We start from the raw sequence: 19,316 nt of genomic DNA on the forward strand, positions 1-19,316 counted from the left end.
AGATTCGTCAGAAATTTAATTAAGCGCTTAATTTATATTTTTAGAACTTAAGTTAAGCAAGAAAAAGTGTACTATATATACCAAAACAAAAAGAAGTTTAATATGCAAATATATTTCCATATATGATATATATATATATATCCACAATTGGCAATAGTATAAAAGATGTAGAAAAATAACTCATTTATGTGTTCATAATTACGTTCAATTTATATAACGAATAACTTCAAAATCTAAACTAACAATAAGTTACGTGTGTATATGCATTATTCATGAACTATTAATTATATATATATATATTCATGATAATTAATATTCTAATTTTCCTTTATATACTCGTAATTATCGCAGTTACTGCCAAGTTTTTATTATTTACCATAATTTTCTTCCAATTTGTTCCAAAAAAATTTACTCATTGCGAGCATAAATGCACATTATAAGTATATGTATAGATTATATGCGATAAAATATTCATAGCTTATAAAAAATGTTAAATTCATAACGAAATAACCATTATAAAATTGATAAGCAGAGAAATCATAGCCGTTGTTATTAAAATTATAAATATAATATATACAAGAATATGTGGAGATTTCTTTGTTCATGCATTTCATTCCACTTTGATAATAATATAAGGTAGATGTATATGGATAAATAATATATGTTCCCATCGTTTATATTTACTTATTTAAATGGATATATTTAATATTCCTCAGTATATAAATACTTATAAAATAATTCACGTATGGTTACGTTATCTTTATACAAATCTTTACCGATCCATTCGAGGAATCTTCACGAATATTCATGCCTATATGACTCATATAGTGATACATATGTATGTACAAATAAGGAACTATACGAGTCCAATGTCGAATAAATCCCGTTTACACATCTGCTTCTTTTAACAATTCATATACCATTCGCGCTTTTAAGAAATAATGATGAATTTTTATACGTAAAAACAAAAAGATATTATCTTTTATACGAACTAATATAAAAAAAAATCATTGCTGTTGAATTTCGGATTATTTCCGCTATAATAAATATATATATACACACACATACACTTTCATTTTTCAAAAAAATATTTAATATTGTAATTTCATCGTTCGTTTTTAGACATCTACGCGTTTGCTGTTTATGCATTACGACCAAGTGATTAGAAGTAATTAAAGCGATAAATAAACTTAAAAAGAAATAATTAAAAAACATCAAAATAATTTAACGATTAGAATAGTCAGTTTTCACAAACAAGACAGTTGGATTCCAACGAATCAAGATATATTTTCTTCGTTTCCTGTAGAACAAAAAATATAAGATGAATAAGCCGTAGATGAGAGCAAGATAAAAAGTCCCCTTTATAGTCGGTAGGTGTTTGGTGACCGCGGTAAGTGGGGGTAAGTGGAAAAGTGGGCGGCCAGTGGGCCCACAGGTGCGGTCGGACCCAAGTGCGGCTCGGCAATGCTACGTGCCGTGTCTCGTGCTTCTCTTGACCAGTTTCACTACGCTTTCCTCGCGCTTCCATCTTCTTATGTATCGTTTTTAGTCGACCCAGATATACACTAGGACGTTTATTTTTTTTTCTTGGTTCTTTCTTTCTTTTTCTTTTCCTTTTTTTTTCTTTGTAATCTTCTTTGACGGTACCATTCTAGAAGGAAAGAAAAAGAGACGTTCCTATCTCAGCATCGAATAAACAAGAAATATGATAAGCATGCATTGCAAAGAAGTGTTAAGATTCTCTCTTTAATCGAAGATTATTCTTGAAAATAATGAAGACATTCAAACGATTTTAAAAAACCAGTGATCAGCGATCAAAGAACAGAACGGTTTCGATCGCCCTTTACCGAAAATAGTTCATCAGTTACGTGACATGCGTAAGATTTTTTATACTTCTATTTTTTTATGATTCATCGATGCGAACAATGTTACAAAAGTTTATGCATTCCACTTAAGTTTGTTGTTTATTTTTTTCTTTTATGTTACCTCTTTTTTAATAATAATAATAATTATTATTAATTATTAATTATTAATAATTATTATTAATTAAAAATTAATAATAATATTTTTATAATTAATAAAAATTAATTTCTTTTGTTTATTGTCGCAATTATCTCTTACATGTTTTTAATTACATATTCTATTTTTTAAGATCACGATGGATACCTCGTACCTAACAGTTGTTATTTTACTGTCGATGACGATCATAGCTTGGGCAGAAATTGATTGCAATGATCCTAACTGGCACAATCTTGAGACTAATGAAAGTTCGATACATAATTGCGGAGATGCTTTTAAAAATCGTTGTCATTGTTTAAGGACATGTTACAACGGTCATCACCAATATGTCGTGAATTGTACGAATTCAGAATTTTACGATACCACGCCACTGGAACATCTTCCTAATGCGACTCAGGTCTTTCTGATTTTTATTGTCTAATTTTAAAGTATCTATTTTTATGTGTGCATATATATATATATATATATATATATATATATATATATATATATATATTGGCCTGATGACCTTTTTTTTTATTTCTTTTTTACAGGTATTAATATTTACGGGTAACAATCTCAAAGAATTACCATGGAACATATTCGGCACGTTGGACAGATTGCCATATTTACGAGTAATCGATATGTCTAATAATAAAATTCGGGAAATTCGTGGAAAAGCTTATCATCATGTTAAACAAGTGGAACGTCTTATTCTTGATTTTAACGAGCTTTCACTCGACCCGGGTAGAAGTCATCCTAGAGTATTCTCCAACTTCGTATCTCTTTTAGAGTTGCATTTAACAGACGCTTTCGAGGATGGTCAACCAAGAGATCTAGCGGCCACTCTTCATGATATATTCGTTAATAGGTAGAAATCTTGACTCTTAATCCTTCTTCATTTTTCTTCTCTTCGTTTTTTTTTTTCTTTTTTTTTTTAAATAACGACTAAATAGATCTTATCTCATCAGCAATCTCACTCAACTCATGAAATTGCATTTGGAGCAAAATGAGATATCAGAGTTCAGAGATGCAAACGTTTTCTGTGATCTACCGAATCTTTTGGATTTACATTTAGGGGACAATGCTTTGACAGGACTGCATTTCAATCTGTCCTGCCTTCATAAGTTACGTTTTTTGGATCTTCAACGGAATAAATTTACGACCATCTTAGATTATGATATTCGTGTTATGGAATCGCTCGTTAAACAGAATCAGTCATTCACTGTGGATTTCTCAAAAAATCCATTTGTGTGTTCCTGTAAACTTAATCCCTTTATTAAATGGATGAACAAGACCAAAGCTTTCATAAGAAATAAGAGCAGCTTACAATGTTTAGAAGGTGATTAAGATAAATGATATTTTTAAACCTCTTAGATAGCTAAGATCACACGTTTATCTTATTTAAAATTTGCATCAATCGATTTTTCTATGTTATCTTCTTTTCTAGATGGAATGCCACAGAAAATTCATGAAACTGCTAATTGTTCTCTAAGATTAAGAATGTCTAAAAAAGGAACTACAGTGGCACTTTATTTTTTATCATTTCTGCTCATTGTTTTAGTATGTGCTCTCATTTATCTACAACGTATAAAACTCCAGAAAAAATTTGAGCCAATTTTAAATTCTGTTAATAAAAGAGTTCGATATACTACTATAGCTACTGGAGAAACCCGTGAGGATGTATAAGAAACCCGTAAGGATATATAGTAAATTGAAGATTTACTATAAGTTTCTTATTCTAAATAATTACCAATAACTTAATGAACATTTATTATTATAATTATTAAAAAATAGTGAAATAAATTGTTGTCTTTGTTTAAAACATTTTAAGTATAATAATTTTTTCATATATTAATATAAGTCTTAATAAGTAAGTTAGTTCATTAAAAATTATATCATTTTTCAAGTGCATCATTTTTTTCCCTTGATAAATAATGTTTATAAGTTTTTGACCATACATAATCTTTTACTATGTTCTGGTAGTTTCACAAGCTGTTGTTGAAATCGTAAAAACTTTTTTACAGGAATGCCAATATCTATAAAGAATTTAACTAATTCTATAAAAAATTTGATTTTTTCTATTTGCTGTGTAATAACTTATAATATATTATACCTTGTCTTTTGAAAACAAAGTAGTCAGTTTTACCATTATAAACCTTATCTATATATCCAACGGTCATATAACTAAAATGAAACCTTAATATTTTTAAAATTTTACTCACAGATATATTTTCATCATATATTCTGCCAGATGTACAGTCCTTATACGTTCTTATTAAACGGTAAACGTGTGCTACAATAAATAATAAGAGCCCTCTTTGAGAGCCCTCCAAACCAAGGATTTTTCTCTTCTGAGATATCTATCAATATATTCTTACACACAAAAATATCATATAAAAAAGGAGGTATGAGATAAGGCGGCACTTTCAAATTTTCTAATTGGTCCATGATTTAAAGCAAATTAAATTCTTCTTGGATATGTAAATTTGTTCGATCTTACAAATAAAATATTTATTTTATTTCGATATAAAATAATTTTCTTCTTCTCATCTTCGTATTATGATCGGCGTAGTTATGACTTATAAAAATTATGATTACACACACAATTACAGATAAATACACACAAACATAAAATCATTTGTATGACTGTTCACATTATCCTTGGTTTTATAATGGTTAACGCCAACAATGAACCCAGTTGCAATTCTTAACCGTTTTTGATAAAGAAGATTACATTTTAAAGATGAATATTTAAACGAGTATATGGCTTTTTAAAATTTTTGAATTTTTTATTTTTTTTTGTAAAACATGTCAAAAAATAATGTTTCTAATAGAATCGTTTATGCATAAAAATAAAGTTTTTTCAAAAATTTAGAAAAGCCGTGTCATCGCTTAAACCTTTATCTTTAAAATAAGAACTTATTCGAAAAATCGTCTAAAAATTATGTTTAAATTCATTGTTAACATAAACGCTGTTTTCAACATTTTTCGCAAGGAAAAAGTTTCGTACAGTGGCACTCCTTAAAATATGCAGCAAAAGAGAAGAAGCTCGTATCCCCACTAATGATTTTTATATCACGCTTGAATGGTGTATGTGTTTTGTTTCCGTAAAGTAGATGAATATTTGTTTGATTGCATGCGTAAATTAATGTTTAGATTTTCTGATTTATTTCAAACACAAAGAAATGAGCTTCACAATCCTCATACGGTGAAGCCTGATATTAAAAATGTTTACAAAATTTATTGATAGATGTCAAAATACAGAATAATAGAAACAATATTTAGAGCTGGGAAAAGTAAATTTTATGAATCTATTATACATTTTCAAAATTTAATAAAAAAAAATCTTTATTCATTTTTCAAAATTCTCGAAATATAACAGTAAAACGTATATAATTATAAAAGTATATTTTACGTTGATAAACAATTAGAAATACGTAATATGTAAGTGTTAACATAAGAAGTAAGTAATGTTTTTATATATTTCTTACATTCGAATCTGAAATTTTTTAAGTTCTTCCTTCCTTGATGATTAGTAAAGTATTACTAGAATAAACTTATGATATCCAATTTCTCATATTTATTTCCTTTATTAGTATCTGACATAAGCTTCACAGTGATTTATATTAGATATATAGCACCGGTTTAATTTCGTTTAATGACAAATGTGTATAAAATGTATAAATTTGTAATTAAAAATAAGATTTTATTAATTATTTTGTCAAAAATAATAATTATTGAATATATACTTATATATTATATATTATTTTTTATAAAAATCAAAATATGTTTCGGTATCTACTATAATAATAATTAATAAATATATTTAATATATAAGTATTCATTAATTATTTTTGACAAAACATTCAACAAAATCTTGTTTTCTGTCACAAATTTATTATTTATTTATTACACATAATTATTATATGTACCAATTATATTTATTATTTTCTATAAACTTGTGAAACGAATCTGATAAACGCATGATGGGGTCAGTATTCTCAACTTGCACTCGTAGTTCATATTTTGTCTACATTTGTCGCTGAAGTCACATACACTTCGCATGGAAGACAATGATGAGCAGTCTTATGTTAATTTCCTAATAAATTTTATTTTCTTTTACATTTAATTACAATATAACATATAATGAATAATTTCATACTTTCTAGGTGCCAATATCTTAATTATTTAAAATGATTTCTTTTTAATTTAATTCTGTGTCTATTGGATGATAAATAGATATTTGTTCAAAGATTTTTTGAAGGTATTACAAGTTTGTTAGGATTTTCTTCCAGCAAACATCCTAATATTCGAGGTACAGAGAGCATTGTACCAGATATGATCGAAGGAAATTCTTTACCTTCTGTTGTTTCATATCCTATTAATAATCTCTTACTAAAATATTTGCCATACATTGAAATATGACCAACTTCTATGTATTGTTCAGAGAAAGATGACCATAATTCAAAAGATATTCTCATTTCTTCACATATTTGTAATTCTGGTGCCGATCGCATAACGACCCGATAATGATCCGTAATATTATTATAAAATTCACAAATAATTTCTAACATCTTTTCAAATTCAGTTGTGCATCTTATAGATTCTGTATCGTTTATCATTAAGAAGATATGTATAGCCGATGCTTGACAAACAGTAAATAAACCAGATAGTGTGGTTTCTTTAGGAATCGGTTTATATTGTCTACCAACTGAATAATATTTTATTGGAAAATATTGTGGCATTATTAACTGTTTTGCATGAATTCCTAGCATAGATGTTAAACTTGCCCCACCAACTAAATGCATATGATTTAATAAATCTCTATCGGATTCATTAATATTTTCTAATATAAAAGTCTCTATAGGATCTTCGTGATTTAAACTAGAACCTTCAACTAATATACTACGACAAAAATCTGATCCTGTAATCCTGATTAAATTATTATCACTAAGTATTTTTCCAGCTAAATTTAATAATCTGTATTCAAATAAAGCTGCGTCATTTAATAAATAATAAGTCATTGGATTTTTATATTCAACTAAATTAAGTAATTTCCCTATTTCAATATGACTTTTTCTATTATTTTCTGGTAAAACACATAATCTTCCAATATTTTGTAATATTACAGATTTTTCTGGTGGTGTTCTTTCATGTAATTTATTTGGTAATTTTAACAATTTTTCTATAATACTTTCATCTAGATCCCATTGCAATTCTTTAACAGCTTTTATATCTTGCTTAATTATTTTAGCCTGCAAAAGTAAGTTTGCTAATTGGTGCTCATCTTCAGAAGTTTTTTCTTTCTTTTCTCGTAATGATATTATTTCTGATGAAATCTCTTTCCTTCTAATTTCTAGAGTTGTATTATTTGCTTCAATAGTTTTATAAAAGTCCCATGCTTTTTTCATTTCTATTGCATTCATATTAAGTTTACGCAATTTTAATTCTCTCTGCAATTTATCGATATCATCAAAACGTTCATCAAAGTCTAAATAAGGTGAAATAAATGCAAAAGTTTTGTTGGCGTTTCTACCAGAAATATATAGTGTTGATGCATACTTTCTGTTTATTACATAGAAAATATTTTTTAAAAAACTATGATTTAAATGACTCAAATTGTAATTAATGGCATATTGTATTATAAATTTGCTTGCCATTATCAAAAATGTATATATCACGCATTAAAACATAAGTTTTTTCCAAAAAAACTTAATATTTTATAATTACCACAATCATGTAAATAATATATATCAAATGTCACTTAGCTATCCATTTTTTCTAGGTTAGATTGTGATATTGTGTCTGTATCATTATCTACAGTTAAAGTTTCTATTTCTCTTTTTTGTGGTGCTATATAACTTCCTTTTCCAGCAGCTCTTTCAGATTCTTCAATACTATAAGGTTCTAACTCAAGAGCTTTTAACCTACGTTTATGTACCTTTGTTGTAAAATGGCTATGCAAAGCAGTTTGGTTTATAAAATATCTCCTGCAACAAAATTAAATCAATCAAATTTTTTTCTTTGCGTGTTACGCTATTATACTAATTTGAAGGTTATATTCTCCGTAAAGTAACTTTTAACCAGACTTACGCGCAATGTACACAATAATGTTGTGCAGCTCCTGGCTTATCTAAATCCACTTCTTGATGTAATAATTGTTTCACATTCTGCTCTTTCAAATCTTCATCAATCTAGTATAAAAGAAAATTTAATTTCACGAAAAGACTCATAAATCAACATACAGAAAAGATATGAGCGAAAGACACGTGTTCACGGAGGTTATGTACAAAATGTTGTTACCTCATCCAAATCTTTCGTTCTTCTTTTAGTTTTCCATCCTTTTTTCAAATGTGTATCCCCTCTGTGATATTTTTTACGCTTATATGTCATTTCTGCTGTATAATTAAAAAATTACAGTTTCAAACAAGATAAAATAAGTTTTAAAAATAAATAATCGGTATATGTAAAATGTATAGCCCTATAGATATGTACACTAATCAATCCCCAGATTTATATCTTTGTAAAATAAGCAAAAAAATTATCTTTGTATCATGTATAACAGATGATGTGTTACTAAATTTTATTGTATACATCTCTATTTAAATATTTAGTAAAATATTACCTGTATCAAGATATGAAACAATGTTTACGATGTAATAAAAATGTAAATACAATGATCCAAAAATATCCCAATTATCAAATTAACACAATATAATCTAAATGGATTACAGAAATTTATTTATGAAATTAAACATAAATTATATTCATTAAAACAATTTCAATTAATATACGTCTAGAATGATCATACGTTTAGAAATATTTGATTTGATTTAATATTTATTGCTTCGTAATTTCACCATTTTATATTTAACATTTAAGTTAAATAAAATCGAGCGTTAAATAAAATATTTCATGACAGTTGAAAAAAAAAATATAAAATATCGTCAACTACATAAAATATTTAAAATCGATTTTTGTTTATTATCTTTTTGTAACATTTAGCAATGAATTGTATCTGCACAATTTAAAGCCATAATTATCTGACTAAAAAACAAATCGCAAACAATCATTGATCTTTTGTCGATAAACATTCGATAATTCATCAACCAATAACGATCGTTTACGAGATCCAATCCGATTCTTTTAGAATCGAACAATCAGAAGTAACCTTTATCGAGCTCCAATCGCAAGCAAATCTCATTGAAGAAATTGCAAATGCTGAAAAAGATGAGGCCAGTAGATGGCGGGAGGATAGTGCAATGTGTGGCGCCTCTAACGACGTTCTTTAGCGTCAATTCAAACCGTGCGCCGCTCCTCAGAGGGGGGCCCCATCCATTTTGAAAGTAAAAATACTGCGTGAGCCGGGATTTTCCTCGAGGTCTCGAGTCACGAACGAAAAAAGGCGGTACACATCGCGGAAGCATCGCAACGGTGACCGATATATATCGGGTGGTGTCACGATTTCACCGGAATGACGCGAAGACGTTCCGCGTAGCAGTGTAGTGCGAGAGCAAAGCACTGAGAGGAGGTGGCGGAGGAGGAGAAGGTGGCGAAGAGTCGCGCGCGCGGCGAGTATATGACTAGCTTTGAGAGAAAGAGAAAGAGAGCGCGAGAGAGAGAGCGTGCTAGGAGGGGGGAGAGAGGTGTGTCGAAACGTGCTGAGCCGTGCGGTGTGCGTGCGGTGCAGCGATAGAGTGCAGTGCGGTGCAGTGCGGTGCGGTACGTGCGTCGCGCGACGTCGTCATCGTCGTCGTCGCCGCCGTCGTCGTCGTCGTCGCCGCCGCCGCCGTCGTCGTTGTCGTCGTCGTGTCATATCGCCGATGAGGCTACGCCGAGAGTGAGAGAAAGACAGATAGAGTAAAAGCGCGAGGTAAAGAGGAAGAGTGGGACAGAGGATCCAGTGGGGTCGAGGGAAGGGTGCGAGGAGGGGGAGAGTGGCCGTACGGGGAAATCGGCCGTGGCTTCGCCAATGGATGCCAGGCAGAACGGGACGCCATTTTGATATACGGGCGCACGTCAAGCGCCGTTCGTAACGCGCCGCTACGCAGGGGAAACGCGCTCTGGGAGTCGGTTCGCGTAGGAGCGCGCGACCAAATAGTTGCCGCTTCTTTTGGTTTATCCGATTCTCGACACTGCCGTCTGACTCGTTGTTGACTCGCCGTTTTCGTTCTGGGCGCCGTTATCGCGTTGCAAACGTGAACGCAAAGAACGTGGTGCGTGTGGGATAGCCGCGAGGCGACCGTTCTCTTTGACTCTTTCGTGTCGTTGCTGTTGCCATTCTCACTGGCTTTTGTTGTTAGTGCGCGACGGGCAGCGGAGAGAGAGTGGTGTGCATCGTGGCGCGACGACGAATCTTAAACGTTCGCCTTAACTTGACAAGTGACAGGTGAATCGATCCGCGCGGCCACCAACGAGCGACGACGAGTCGCGTCGTTGATCGCGCGGGGTGCCTCTCTGCCCCGCGAGAAAGGGAGTGAGTGAGAACGGGTACAGGAGAAATAGAGAATCCGAGAGAGAGGGAGAGAGAGAGAAAGAAAGAAGGAGAGAAGGAGAGAAAGAAAAAGGAGGGAGAGAGAAAGAAGCTCAGTACGGTGCGCCGCGAAAACGCGTTGTGTGTTACATTACGAGACGTGCCTGCTGCCGCCACTGTAGAGTAGTAGTAACGTCTCTCCTCTCGAGCGGCGTATTGCATTAAACTCGCGCGCTCTTAGCTCGTTCTTTCGTATAGGCACGCGGTGATAAACTACTACTATTCTCTCTGTGTCCACACGGTGGTTAGAAACGTCTCCACCCACCGTTTTTTCTCCACGCCTGTGATCAGTCCGGTGCATTGAGTACGCGTCTCTCTCATATGAGCACCGGGGGCGGCGGTACGGAAGAGAAAAGCCGCCGCCACCGCACCATTGCTGCTATCATCAAAGTCGTTAATACCACGATCATCGCCGTATCATTATCATCGTCGTCGTCATCGTTGTTGTCGTCATCGTCATCGTCATCGCTGTTTGCCGTTGTTCACCGTTGTCCATCGTGTTTTTTTCTCCGTTCGCGCCTTTCGCGCGCGCTCTACGGATACGGGACGGACAAGAGAGAAGGGAGCACGCGAGCGAGAGAGAGAGAGAGGAGAACGAGAGAGAGAAAGGCTACCGGCCGACACTCCGGGGCCAGGACAAGACGACCCGATGTTGTCGGGAACGGGTCGCGACCCCGTGTCGACCCGTGGTCGTCCTCGTTGTCCCACTATCACTGTCCTCGTCCTTGTCGACAGCATCATCATCGCTACCGATTATCACCTACGCTACCGTCGTCGTCAGCTCTTCGGCTTTGCACCAGCAAGAGCAGCCGCGATAGCAGCAGCAGCAGCAGCAACACCAACATCACCACCACTACTACCACCACTAGCACCTACAACAAACACCACCACAACACCAGGGCATTCGTCTTCGCGTAAATGTACTCCCATGCATGCTCATCCGAACCTCCTTTTTACTCTACCCTGCTGCCCGATGCCCCTACGTGCCGCCCTGTTGTAATTCCGGAGAGCACCCTGATTAGCACGCCAGAGAGCCGCTTACACTGTCATCGTATCCGTGATCATGGCCAAGATCCTCGACAAGGACCCCGTCACCTACGAGAGGGAGAGGGAAAACTTCATGAAGGACCTCCGGCATTTCCACGAAACCAGAGGGTAAATTACTCTTCTCTTATTTTTTTCTCTCTCTTTCTCTTTTCTCTTTTTTTACTTTTCTTTTCTCTTGCTTTTGCTATCGCTGTATCTTTTTTCTTTCTTGCTCGCTCACATTTTGGATGTTTCATACTTGTACCTTACTTCACACCGTCGCTATTTCTCGGTTACTTACCTTCTACTCTTTCTTCCTTTTAATTTTCTTTCATTTATTTTAATTTCTTTCTTTCTTACATATCGGCATATTCACTTTTTTTTCTCAATTAGAATTAGTTCTCGATTACATGCGAGAGAAACTTACTAAGCGGCTGGCATTCGGATCGAAACATGCAACGTAAGAAAGTTGAGGTTATGTGCGGGAATTTTAAAACGTCGAGCCGTGTCCATCGTACAGATTTCTTTGTTTACTTTATGTTGCCTTCAGGTTGTGTGAATCTTTAGTTCTTTTATTTTACATAATATCATTCTTTGTCGTTTATTCTTAAGTCATAGTACGACGTCGTATTCAAGCAGTCTTTTGTTCTTTCTTTAAAATTTTCCCAAATTATGTATACTTGGAATTAAACATGATCGTTCCTTATTCGAATTTCAACAATCATTCGATGTATTTTATATTTTTTTATTTTATTCGATACACTGTATATTTTTTATATATTATTTATATAATATTTTTTGTAAATTTTTTCATTTTGTGACTTAGTTCGTCAGATCTTTTCATTATTTTTAGATGTCAATGAAAGTATGAAAATGACTTATTTATGCGCGATTAAATAAATTCCCGATGCCGTTGACGTTTTTCATTCCAGTTTGAATTTATCTCACTCTAAGGTGAAGTATTTGATTCTCTCTTGAACGGTACTGCGTAAGAAAATTTCTTTTTTTCCTCTTTTCTTTTTTGTTATAAAGATTAAAGAAATAAATCTCTTTCGATAAATCTAATAATGTTCTAAGAAAGTTCTCTCGTTAGACTTACAAATGACGTTCGTACAGAAATGTAGGTCATCTTGTATGTAGATTTCTTATTATTTATAAGAAATGGATAATACATTAAAAAGATAAATATACCTTATATAAATTTGCACATTGCCATTGTAGCATTCCGTTCTGATCATTTCTTTTTCCAATTTCAGAACGCCATTTCGGAAGTCACCGAAAATCAGTGGGAAGGAGATAGATCTGTATTTGTTATACGTCGTCGTTACCGCCCGTGGTGGATGGATAAAGGTGAGTCCATGTTTGTATTACTTAAAGGGAAGTTAAAACGTTAAAACATTACAACTTATAATTTACTATTTCTTATTGATCGTCGGAAATAAAAGAAAGAGATAAGACTAATAATTTAACGAATCGATTAACTTGTTAGATAAAAGGAATATTTTCGATTCGACAGAGTGACGTGTTACTGTTAAACATTGAAAGGAGCTACGAGGATTTGGATATACATAAACGATCTTACAACGGAGATGTCCTTTATTAAATATGTGTATCGTATAATGGTATCGCTTGTTAGCATCGATTTGACGTTCTCAATGGCGGAGATACGTCGAGATTCTTCTTTTCATCGAGATTTTCTTAATAGGAGAGATTCTTATATTGATAAGATCTAACTCTTGAAAGAGCAAATCCGCATCACATATAAAGGTGCGCAATAATGGCGTTTTGTCGAGCATGGCACTTATGGCGGCCGGATAATTATCGACCGTAGACTTTCTCACTTCCTCTTATCCAGTCAACGTTTAACCATAGAGAACTTCGAGAAGCTCACTCATCAAACGCATACGCTTCTCATATATCTATCTCGCGAGGTGATGACAAAGTGATATAACATAACTGAGCGAGAGTTGGGTGCTCTCGTTTCCTATCTCTTGGCCGTCAATGACCTCCAAGTACGTTGATGTCCAAGTACACTTTTCCAAGAAACGATATTACAAAATATATCAATGAAAGATACTTATCAGCAAAGCTATTATCTTTGGGAAATAATTTCAATGGAACATTCGGATTAGATTCACACTATCATCTAAATCATAACATTAGCAGAATGCGGAAACGACATAGGGTCAAGGTCGGCCGCGAAGGGGGTAGAGTACGGAATGGAAGATAGACCATGAGGCAAAGGTGGGAAGGAGGTGCATAGAGGAAAGAGAAGGGGAAAGAGAGAAAGCTAAAGCGAGAGAGAATATTGTGAGAAGAAGAGAAGCAGAAGGCAATGTTAGTAGCGGTAGTGGTGGTAGTGGTAGCGGTGGTGGTGGTGGTGGTGGTGGTGGTGGTGGCGGTGTCGGTGGCGGTTGGGGGCGGGGGAGAGAGAGGAGGATATAGAGGCAGTGGTGCACGAAGGCTTCCCCTCAACAAGTGTGATCGAGCCGAAGCTCCACTATATTCTATAGATTTGAAGTGGACTCTCCGCAATCCGGGTTTCTCTTTAAATTCACTTAGAATCTACGCTGGCTTTGAGGTTATGTCTTAATTATCTTCATGCATCTTTTGTTACTAAAGTCAAACTCTGAGTTCGTAATTCATAATTGTGATATTTTTTTCTTTTTTCCTTTCTCTTTTTTCTTATTCTATTCATATAAAATATTAAATCTTATTTTCATTCTTTAAGAAGTGCGAAGTGAAAGTGTGCGTGGATAAATATTCGATTTAGCAAAATGATATCTTTCAAACGACACGACTGTTATGTCTACTATATCGGTGGCCTGATGTGATATAATTAAGTATACTATAAAATTGTAAATTCGATGAAGTCACCCTTGCGATAATTATGATTAGTAACTTACGCGTGCGTGCGTGTATTCATGGTCTTTCAAAATGAAGAAAGTACGGCAAATTTTTTCAATTATTTTTATTTTGCTTTTTAATCATATCTTTTTAATAAAGAATATTATTCTAAAATATTTTTACGTATACTGTGAATCTTTTGGAATTGACATAAACGTACATGCATATCCATTCGTAATCATATGCTGAATTCTTTTTACGAACTATCGCTCATATAATTTTATTCAGCATTCCGATTTCGGAACCTAAACAGTTATAAAATTAAACCCCATATAGTTATTTATACATTCATAATAATTTACTATAATCATTAGGCCTAAAGTATAAGACTTTTAGAAGAACGGATGAAACAATATGTTGATGCAATCAATGAAGGAAATTATTTATTAATTTCACTTAAGAAATATAGAAAGGAAATAAAAAAGTTCTAATTGATATTGGTATAATAAGTTTTCCTCTATACAGTTCTTAGTTATGAATAAGTTTCAATAATTTTCAGTTTTAGAATTTTCAAATGCTTGATAATAAAAATAATTAAATAAAAAAAACGATATAAAACAAACAGTATAACAATCTTAGAGCATATGTACAAGGCAAATTTTCAAGTGTCATTGATTATAAGCTGATAAATTTGATATTTCATAATTATCCAAATGTTCTATTTTATTTCCTTATTAGAAGCGTAACAGTCAGATATAGTCAATTTTAACAGAAACATCGATGCATCGTGCGGTAGAAGAAAACCTGGATAAGATATTAACGTCTTCTGAAAAAGTCGTTCTCATTCGTAAAAGAAACTGTAAACTTTTGCTCAATTTCGAACAAAGCATACATAAAAGAGAAAGAGAAAGAACAAGAGGGCATATGTAGAGAAAAAACAGGAGAGAAGTGTGGAAAGATTTTCACATGAAAGAAGTGCAAAGAAGAAGGAAAGAAAGAAGGCATAGGGTGTAAGTATGACTCTTTCAAGGGCGCGAAGCGAGAAGATGATCTGGGACTCTTGAAAGCGTGCATCAAATCGTGCCGCGCACCCATAGTAGTCTGGCATTGGTCTGGCTGTCGTAGGCGAGTGCGTGCAGTACACGAGGAATCTGCCGTGAAGTCGGTAATGCTGAGTCAGTCAGGTGCTGCGGCATCGGCGTCTTACATCGTTGTCCCTCCTTGATTCTGCCCCGTGGCCGTGGGACACGCTTAGTGCGATCGAGTGAGACGGCAGAAGGCACTTGGTACGAAGGAAGTGGGAGGAAAAGAAGAGAAGAGAAGAGAAGACTAGAGTAGAGTAGAGATTAGTAGAGTAGAGTAGAGTAGAGTAGAGTAGAGTTTAATAGAGTAGAATAGAGTAGAGAAAAAGAGAGAGAGAGAGAGAGAGAGAGAGAGAGAGAGAGAGAGAGAGAGAGAGAGAGAGAGATCGGTTCGTTTGTTCGCGTTCGTTCGTTTCCCAGTGAGGACACGGTCGATATGGCAACGCCGCGCCCTACCACATACATACCAAGTTGCTGCCGGCGGCGCCGCCACCCGCTCGAGCTATGCCGAGCGATACGGCAACGTCGCGTCTCTCCCAGGCGGGGGAGAGCAGCCCCCCTCGGTTGTTCTGCTTCACTCCTACTTCAACCGGGGAAGGAGAGCGACCTCACACCATTTCGCGCGCACGTCACACATGGCCCAACCGCCGCCGTACGGATATCGAAGCAGTCGGAAAGATTCCCGGTTGCCCGCTTTTGCTCGTCCCACGCATGCGCTCTCCATCGCATACCTCCCCTTCTCTTCTCACTCTCTCTTTATTGTCCTTTGCCTAAATTGGCCAACTACTTGCCGCTCCTTTTCTTACTTTTACTGTATAAAAAATACAACTTAAACCTTCGATATATTAAAATATATACATACCATGTATTGTTTTAGATTATCAGAGGAATGTCCTTTTTATCGGAGAAAGTTATGTTTTACGAAAGATCATTAGGCGATTTGAAAGTAGTAAAAGGAAGAAAGATATGTTATTAGCGAAACGGTACTATATATATATATCTTATGAGCTATATATATCCTATGTCCTATATATATCCTATATATCTAATAAACAAAATAATGGTAGAATTTCTTTTAATTATTATGCTAAATCATAATTAGTATTTGATAATTGGATAACACTTCATAATTAGCATAACATAAATAAGAATTATGTTTAATTCCCTTTTGTCTAAATGACCGGTACTGCTACCATAGTTTAGTTTATAAATAATGAATAAACAAGTGTTCATCACGTTATGAACAGCCTTTTCTTCAGTGTATACGATTCTTGGAGAAACACTTTGGCTATCGGTCGATATCCAACGTTTCATCTTGGAATTACAATTTTTCTCTTTAGTAGTAAACGATGTCTTTACATCGGTTTGGCACACGAGCACGCACAATAATCTCTCGGACTTTGGTATATACACGTATACGTAACTTACGGTCGAGATTCGTATTCACTACCGTTTTGTTGCCCATACGATCCGCTCTCCTGAAAACCGTTCCCCTCCCATTTTTATTTTCCTCTTGCCTGTAGGTAAAAGACACCTACTACTTTCATCGCAAATGTCGCGTGTCTAAGTGGTCGTGGCACTGAACGACTGAGAGAGGTAGAAAGAGAGAGAGAGAATGAGTAAAGTAGGGGGAAGAAACGGCGAAGGAGAAAAGAGGAGTACTTACAAGAAATACCGCACACGATGTTGCCATGCTCAAGACATGAAGACCGGACAACTTCCGAGAGTGGGACTTGTGGCAATTCGACTCGGCAACGTCGCTATGCCAAGATAAGTAGAAATGGTCTGTGGTGTATCGCTATGCTTCAGTGTGAGACAGACTCACACCGTTAGTCGAAAAAAGAACGAGACGGATGGAAGACACTGCCAAGAAAACCATACCATATTACATCGACTCTGAGATCCGATATTGATTATATGTATGATCGACTATAAAAACTCCCTTCTTTTATCTCATCATATATAATTTTTCACTAACTCTACAATTTTTCTCACTTACGTTTGATTGTAAGAACGATCATTCTTATTTTACATTTTGATTTATATAAAAAGAATAACATTGAAATCATTGTCGTATGATCTGTATCAATGGGCTAAGTGAATGATATCACTTGTGATGAATCATTGCTCGAGGAAAAATTTACATTTTGTGGTCACTTTATTCTCTCTCATGTATTTTTCAAGTTTTACTGTTGTTTCAAATTATTCATGTTTCTTTCCTTCTTTTTTTTCTATATTAATTGAAATCGTTCGAAAAAGGCACAACATCAAATTTGTTTGTACCGAAAACTACATTATACTCAAATTTCAACAGTTTCGTGGTTCATCGTTACGCGGATGATCCGCTATGGCGACGGAAGCGAACGTCCGTTGTTTGTTTTACCATACAACGTTTGCACAACATGGTACCCGCATGTGTTTGCACATGTTTCTCTATTGACGTCGATGAAATATATTGTAAGGGACACTTGAATGTTAAATGAAGAGACTATTAAACCTCGGTTAAATTTTTACCCGGGGCAAATAATATCTCGCCTTTCGATGGACACAATATACTCCTTGAGACTACAACGATTCAACAAGTTGCTGCACTGCGTATAACTTCATAGCAAATAACGAGAAAACGCCTATGTTTCCTATTATTTTATTAAGAGCTAAATAATCATTTATTCTTAGCTCTTATCGATACTTTTATCATCAGTATTAATTAGGACAAGAAGATGATAGATTAAGGAGAAACGAAAGCAATTGTCTTAAGTAATTATTCTTAGAGCATTTCAAACTTTGTTTGTCGAAAAAGTCATAAGAGAAATCAGGAGATTTCTTTGTTCCTCAGATTAAAATCCTGGATCATTTAAGCTTTTACAAATAGAACTGTTGATCGAATTGGGTGAACATGAGAGCAAAGAGAAAAAGAAAGAAAGAGAGAGACAGAGAGAGAGAGAGAGAGAGAGAGAGAGAGAGAATTTTCTCTTCTCTCGACGAGCGTTCCGCGCGCATAGTTAGGCAGACACGCGCGCATACGCTCTCGACCGCCCTCCGGCTCTCTGCCCTCGCTGTCCTCGGTCTGCACCGCTGACTCCCTCCCTCCGACAGTTTCTCTACCCCCGCACGTGTACGCACGCGAAGATTTCTTCATCCATTCGTTTCATTCAGAGTTCACAGTCAGTCAGTCACCAGCACACCTCCGCCGATCAGCTGATCTCGACTCAGTGGCGGCGGTTGGTGGCGGTGGTGGCGGCGGCGGCGGCGACGGCGGCGGTGGTAGTGGTGGACGACAACGATGACGACGACGACGACGACGACGACGACGATGACGACGACGACGACGACGACGACGACGACGACGACGACGACGACGACGACGACGACGATGACGACGACGACGACGACGACGACGACAACGACGACAGCAGCAACAGCAGACAGCGCGTCGCCAACCCCTCCGTCCCTCTTCCCTTCTATCCCCCACCTCATTCTTCTCTACCATCTCCTCTCCTCCTTCTTCACCTCCTCGTCTGCCTCTTGCTACCACTGTTCCCTGTCCCCTCGATCCCCCCTAGTGGACGATCAGCTGACTGGGAACTGTCAGTCGCGCCGTGGGTCTGTGAGCCCACGTGCTACTCTGTTGGTGGTGGTGGGGCACGTTCTCTCTCTTTTTCTTTCTCTTCTCTCTCTCTCTCTTTCTCTCTCTCTCTCTCTCTTTCTCTCTCTCTGTCTCTCTTTCTCCCTCTCTCTCTCTGCATGAGTAGTCCGACCTCAACCTCGTAGCAAGGCAGTTCTTCGATACGACCTCCGATTCTACTCGGTCGTGTCCTTTGACTATA

General features: G+C 35.6%; 4 protein-coding genes across 12 annotated transcripts in view; 2 read left to right on the forward strand and 2 right to left on the reverse strand.

Moving 5' to 3' along the window:
- Positions 1–673: 673 nt before the first annotated feature.
- Positions 674–7,661, reverse strand: LOC124422952 (serine--tRNA synthetase-like protein Slimp). Of its 2 annotated transcripts, none has more exons than XR_006941947.1 (2): positions 2,590–2,726; positions 674–1,651 (listed from the first exon to the last, which is right to left on the reverse strand). XR_006941947.1 is itself a non-coding variant. In XM_046960115.1 (2 exons), exon 1 carries the CDS (start codon positions 7,659–7,661, stop codon positions 6,249–6,251), a length of 1,413 nt encoding a protein of 470 aa, XP_046816071.1. In that variant the 3' UTR covers positions 674–1,651; positions 4,224–6,248. The 2 variants fall into 2 exon arrangements, 1 of the variants encoding a protein (XP_046816071.1); XM_046960115.1 differs by lacking the exon at positions 2,590–2,726 and adding an exon at positions 4,224–7,661.
- LOC124422953 (phospholipase A2 inhibitor-like) lies at positions 1,271–3,825 on the forward strand. 3 transcript variants are annotated; one of them, XM_046960116.1, is made up of 6 exons: positions 1,271–1,400; positions 1,656–1,877; positions 2,153–2,416; positions 2,553–2,869; positions 2,955–3,340; positions 3,449–3,825. In XM_046960116.1, exons 3-6 carry the CDS (start codon positions 2,159–2,161, stop codon positions 3,685–3,687), a joined length of 1,200 nt encoding a protein of 399 aa, XP_046816072.1. In that variant the 5' UTR covers positions 1,271–1,400; positions 1,656–1,877; positions 2,153–2,158; the 3' UTR covers positions 3,688–3,825. The 3 variants fall into 3 exon arrangements, with proteins under 3 accessions (XP_046816072.1, XP_046816073.1, XP_046816074.1); XM_046960117.1 differs by having other exon boundaries at positions 1,274–1,370; XM_046960118.1 differs by lacking the exon at positions 1,271–1,400 and having other exon boundaries at positions 1,649–1,877; positions 2,970–3,340.
- A 104-nt stretch (positions 7,662–7,765) lies between the features above and the next one.
- LOC124422955 (zinc finger protein 593 homolog) lies at positions 7,766–9,428 on the reverse strand. 4 transcript variants are annotated; one of them, XM_046960121.1, is made up of 4 exons: positions 9,173–9,428; positions 8,305–8,396; positions 8,095–8,195; positions 7,766–7,991 (listed from the first exon to the last, which is right to left on the reverse strand). In XM_046960121.1, the coding sequence occupies exons 1-4, from the start codon at positions 9,426–9,428 to the stop codon at positions 7,766–7,768; spliced, it is 675 nt and encodes a 224-aa protein (XP_046816077.1). The 4 variants fall into 4 exon arrangements, with proteins under 4 accessions (XP_046816077.1, XP_046816076.1, XP_046816078.1 ...); XM_046960120.1 differs by having other exon boundaries at positions 8,305–8,399; XM_046960122.1 differs by lacking the exon at positions 9,173–9,428 and adding an exon at positions 8,627–8,737 and having other exon boundaries at positions 8,305–8,399.
- A 2,128-nt stretch (positions 9,429–11,556) lies between these two features.
- The window catches only part of LOC124422941 (AT-rich interactive domain-containing protein 2), a 28,017-nt gene continuing 20,257 nt past the window's right edge, over positions 11,557–19,316 (forward strand). For all 3 annotated transcript variants that reach the window (XM_046960073.1, XM_046960075.1, XM_046960074.1), the window contains exons 1-2: positions 11,557–11,689; positions 12,817–12,910. In XM_046960073.1, coding sequence (XP_046816029.1) covers positions 11,598–11,689; positions 12,817–12,910 — 186 coding nt within the window. In that variant the 5' untranslated portion in view covers positions 11,557–11,597. The remainder of the gene's footprint in view (positions 11,690–12,816; positions 12,911–19,316) is intronic.

This window comes from Vespa crabro, chromosome 3 (genome assembly GCF_910589235.1).
Source record: "Vespa crabro chromosome 3, iyVesCrab1.2, whole genome shotgun sequence".
In the NCBI taxonomy this organism is placed as follows: Eukaryota; Metazoa; Arthropoda; class Insecta; order Hymenoptera; family Vespidae; genus Vespa; species Vespa crabro.

Bases quoted from the DNA above. Each gene is read 5' to 3' on its own strand.
- LOC124422953 (XM_046960116.1), top strand. From the start codon at position 2,159: ATGGATACCTCGTACCTAACAGTTGTTATTTTACTGTCGATGACGATC. The intron at 2,417-2,552 runs GTCTTTCTGATT...TCTTTTTTACAG, and splicing joins ATCTTCCTAATGCGACTCAG to GTATTAATATTTACGGGTAA. The intron at 3,341-3,448 runs GTGATTAAGATA...CTTCTTTTCTAG, and splicing joins CAGCTTACAATGTTTAGAAG to ATGGAATGCCACAGAAAATT.
- LOC124422952 (XM_046960115.1), bottom strand. From the start codon at position 7,661: ATGGCAAGCAAATTTATAATACAATATGCCATTAATTACAATTTGAGT.
- LOC124422955 (XM_046960120.1), bottom strand. From the start codon at position 9,428: ATGCTTCCGCGATGTGTACCGCCTTTTTTCGTTCGTGACTCGAGACCT. The intron at 8,400-9,172 runs GTTACTTCTGAT...TTAATTATACAG, and splicing joins GCGATTGGAGCTCGATAAAG to CAGAAATGACATATAAGCGT. The intron at 8,196-8,304 runs GTAACAACATTT...CTTTTATACTAG, and splicing joins GAACGAAAGATTTGGATGAG to ATTGATGAAGATTTGAAAGA.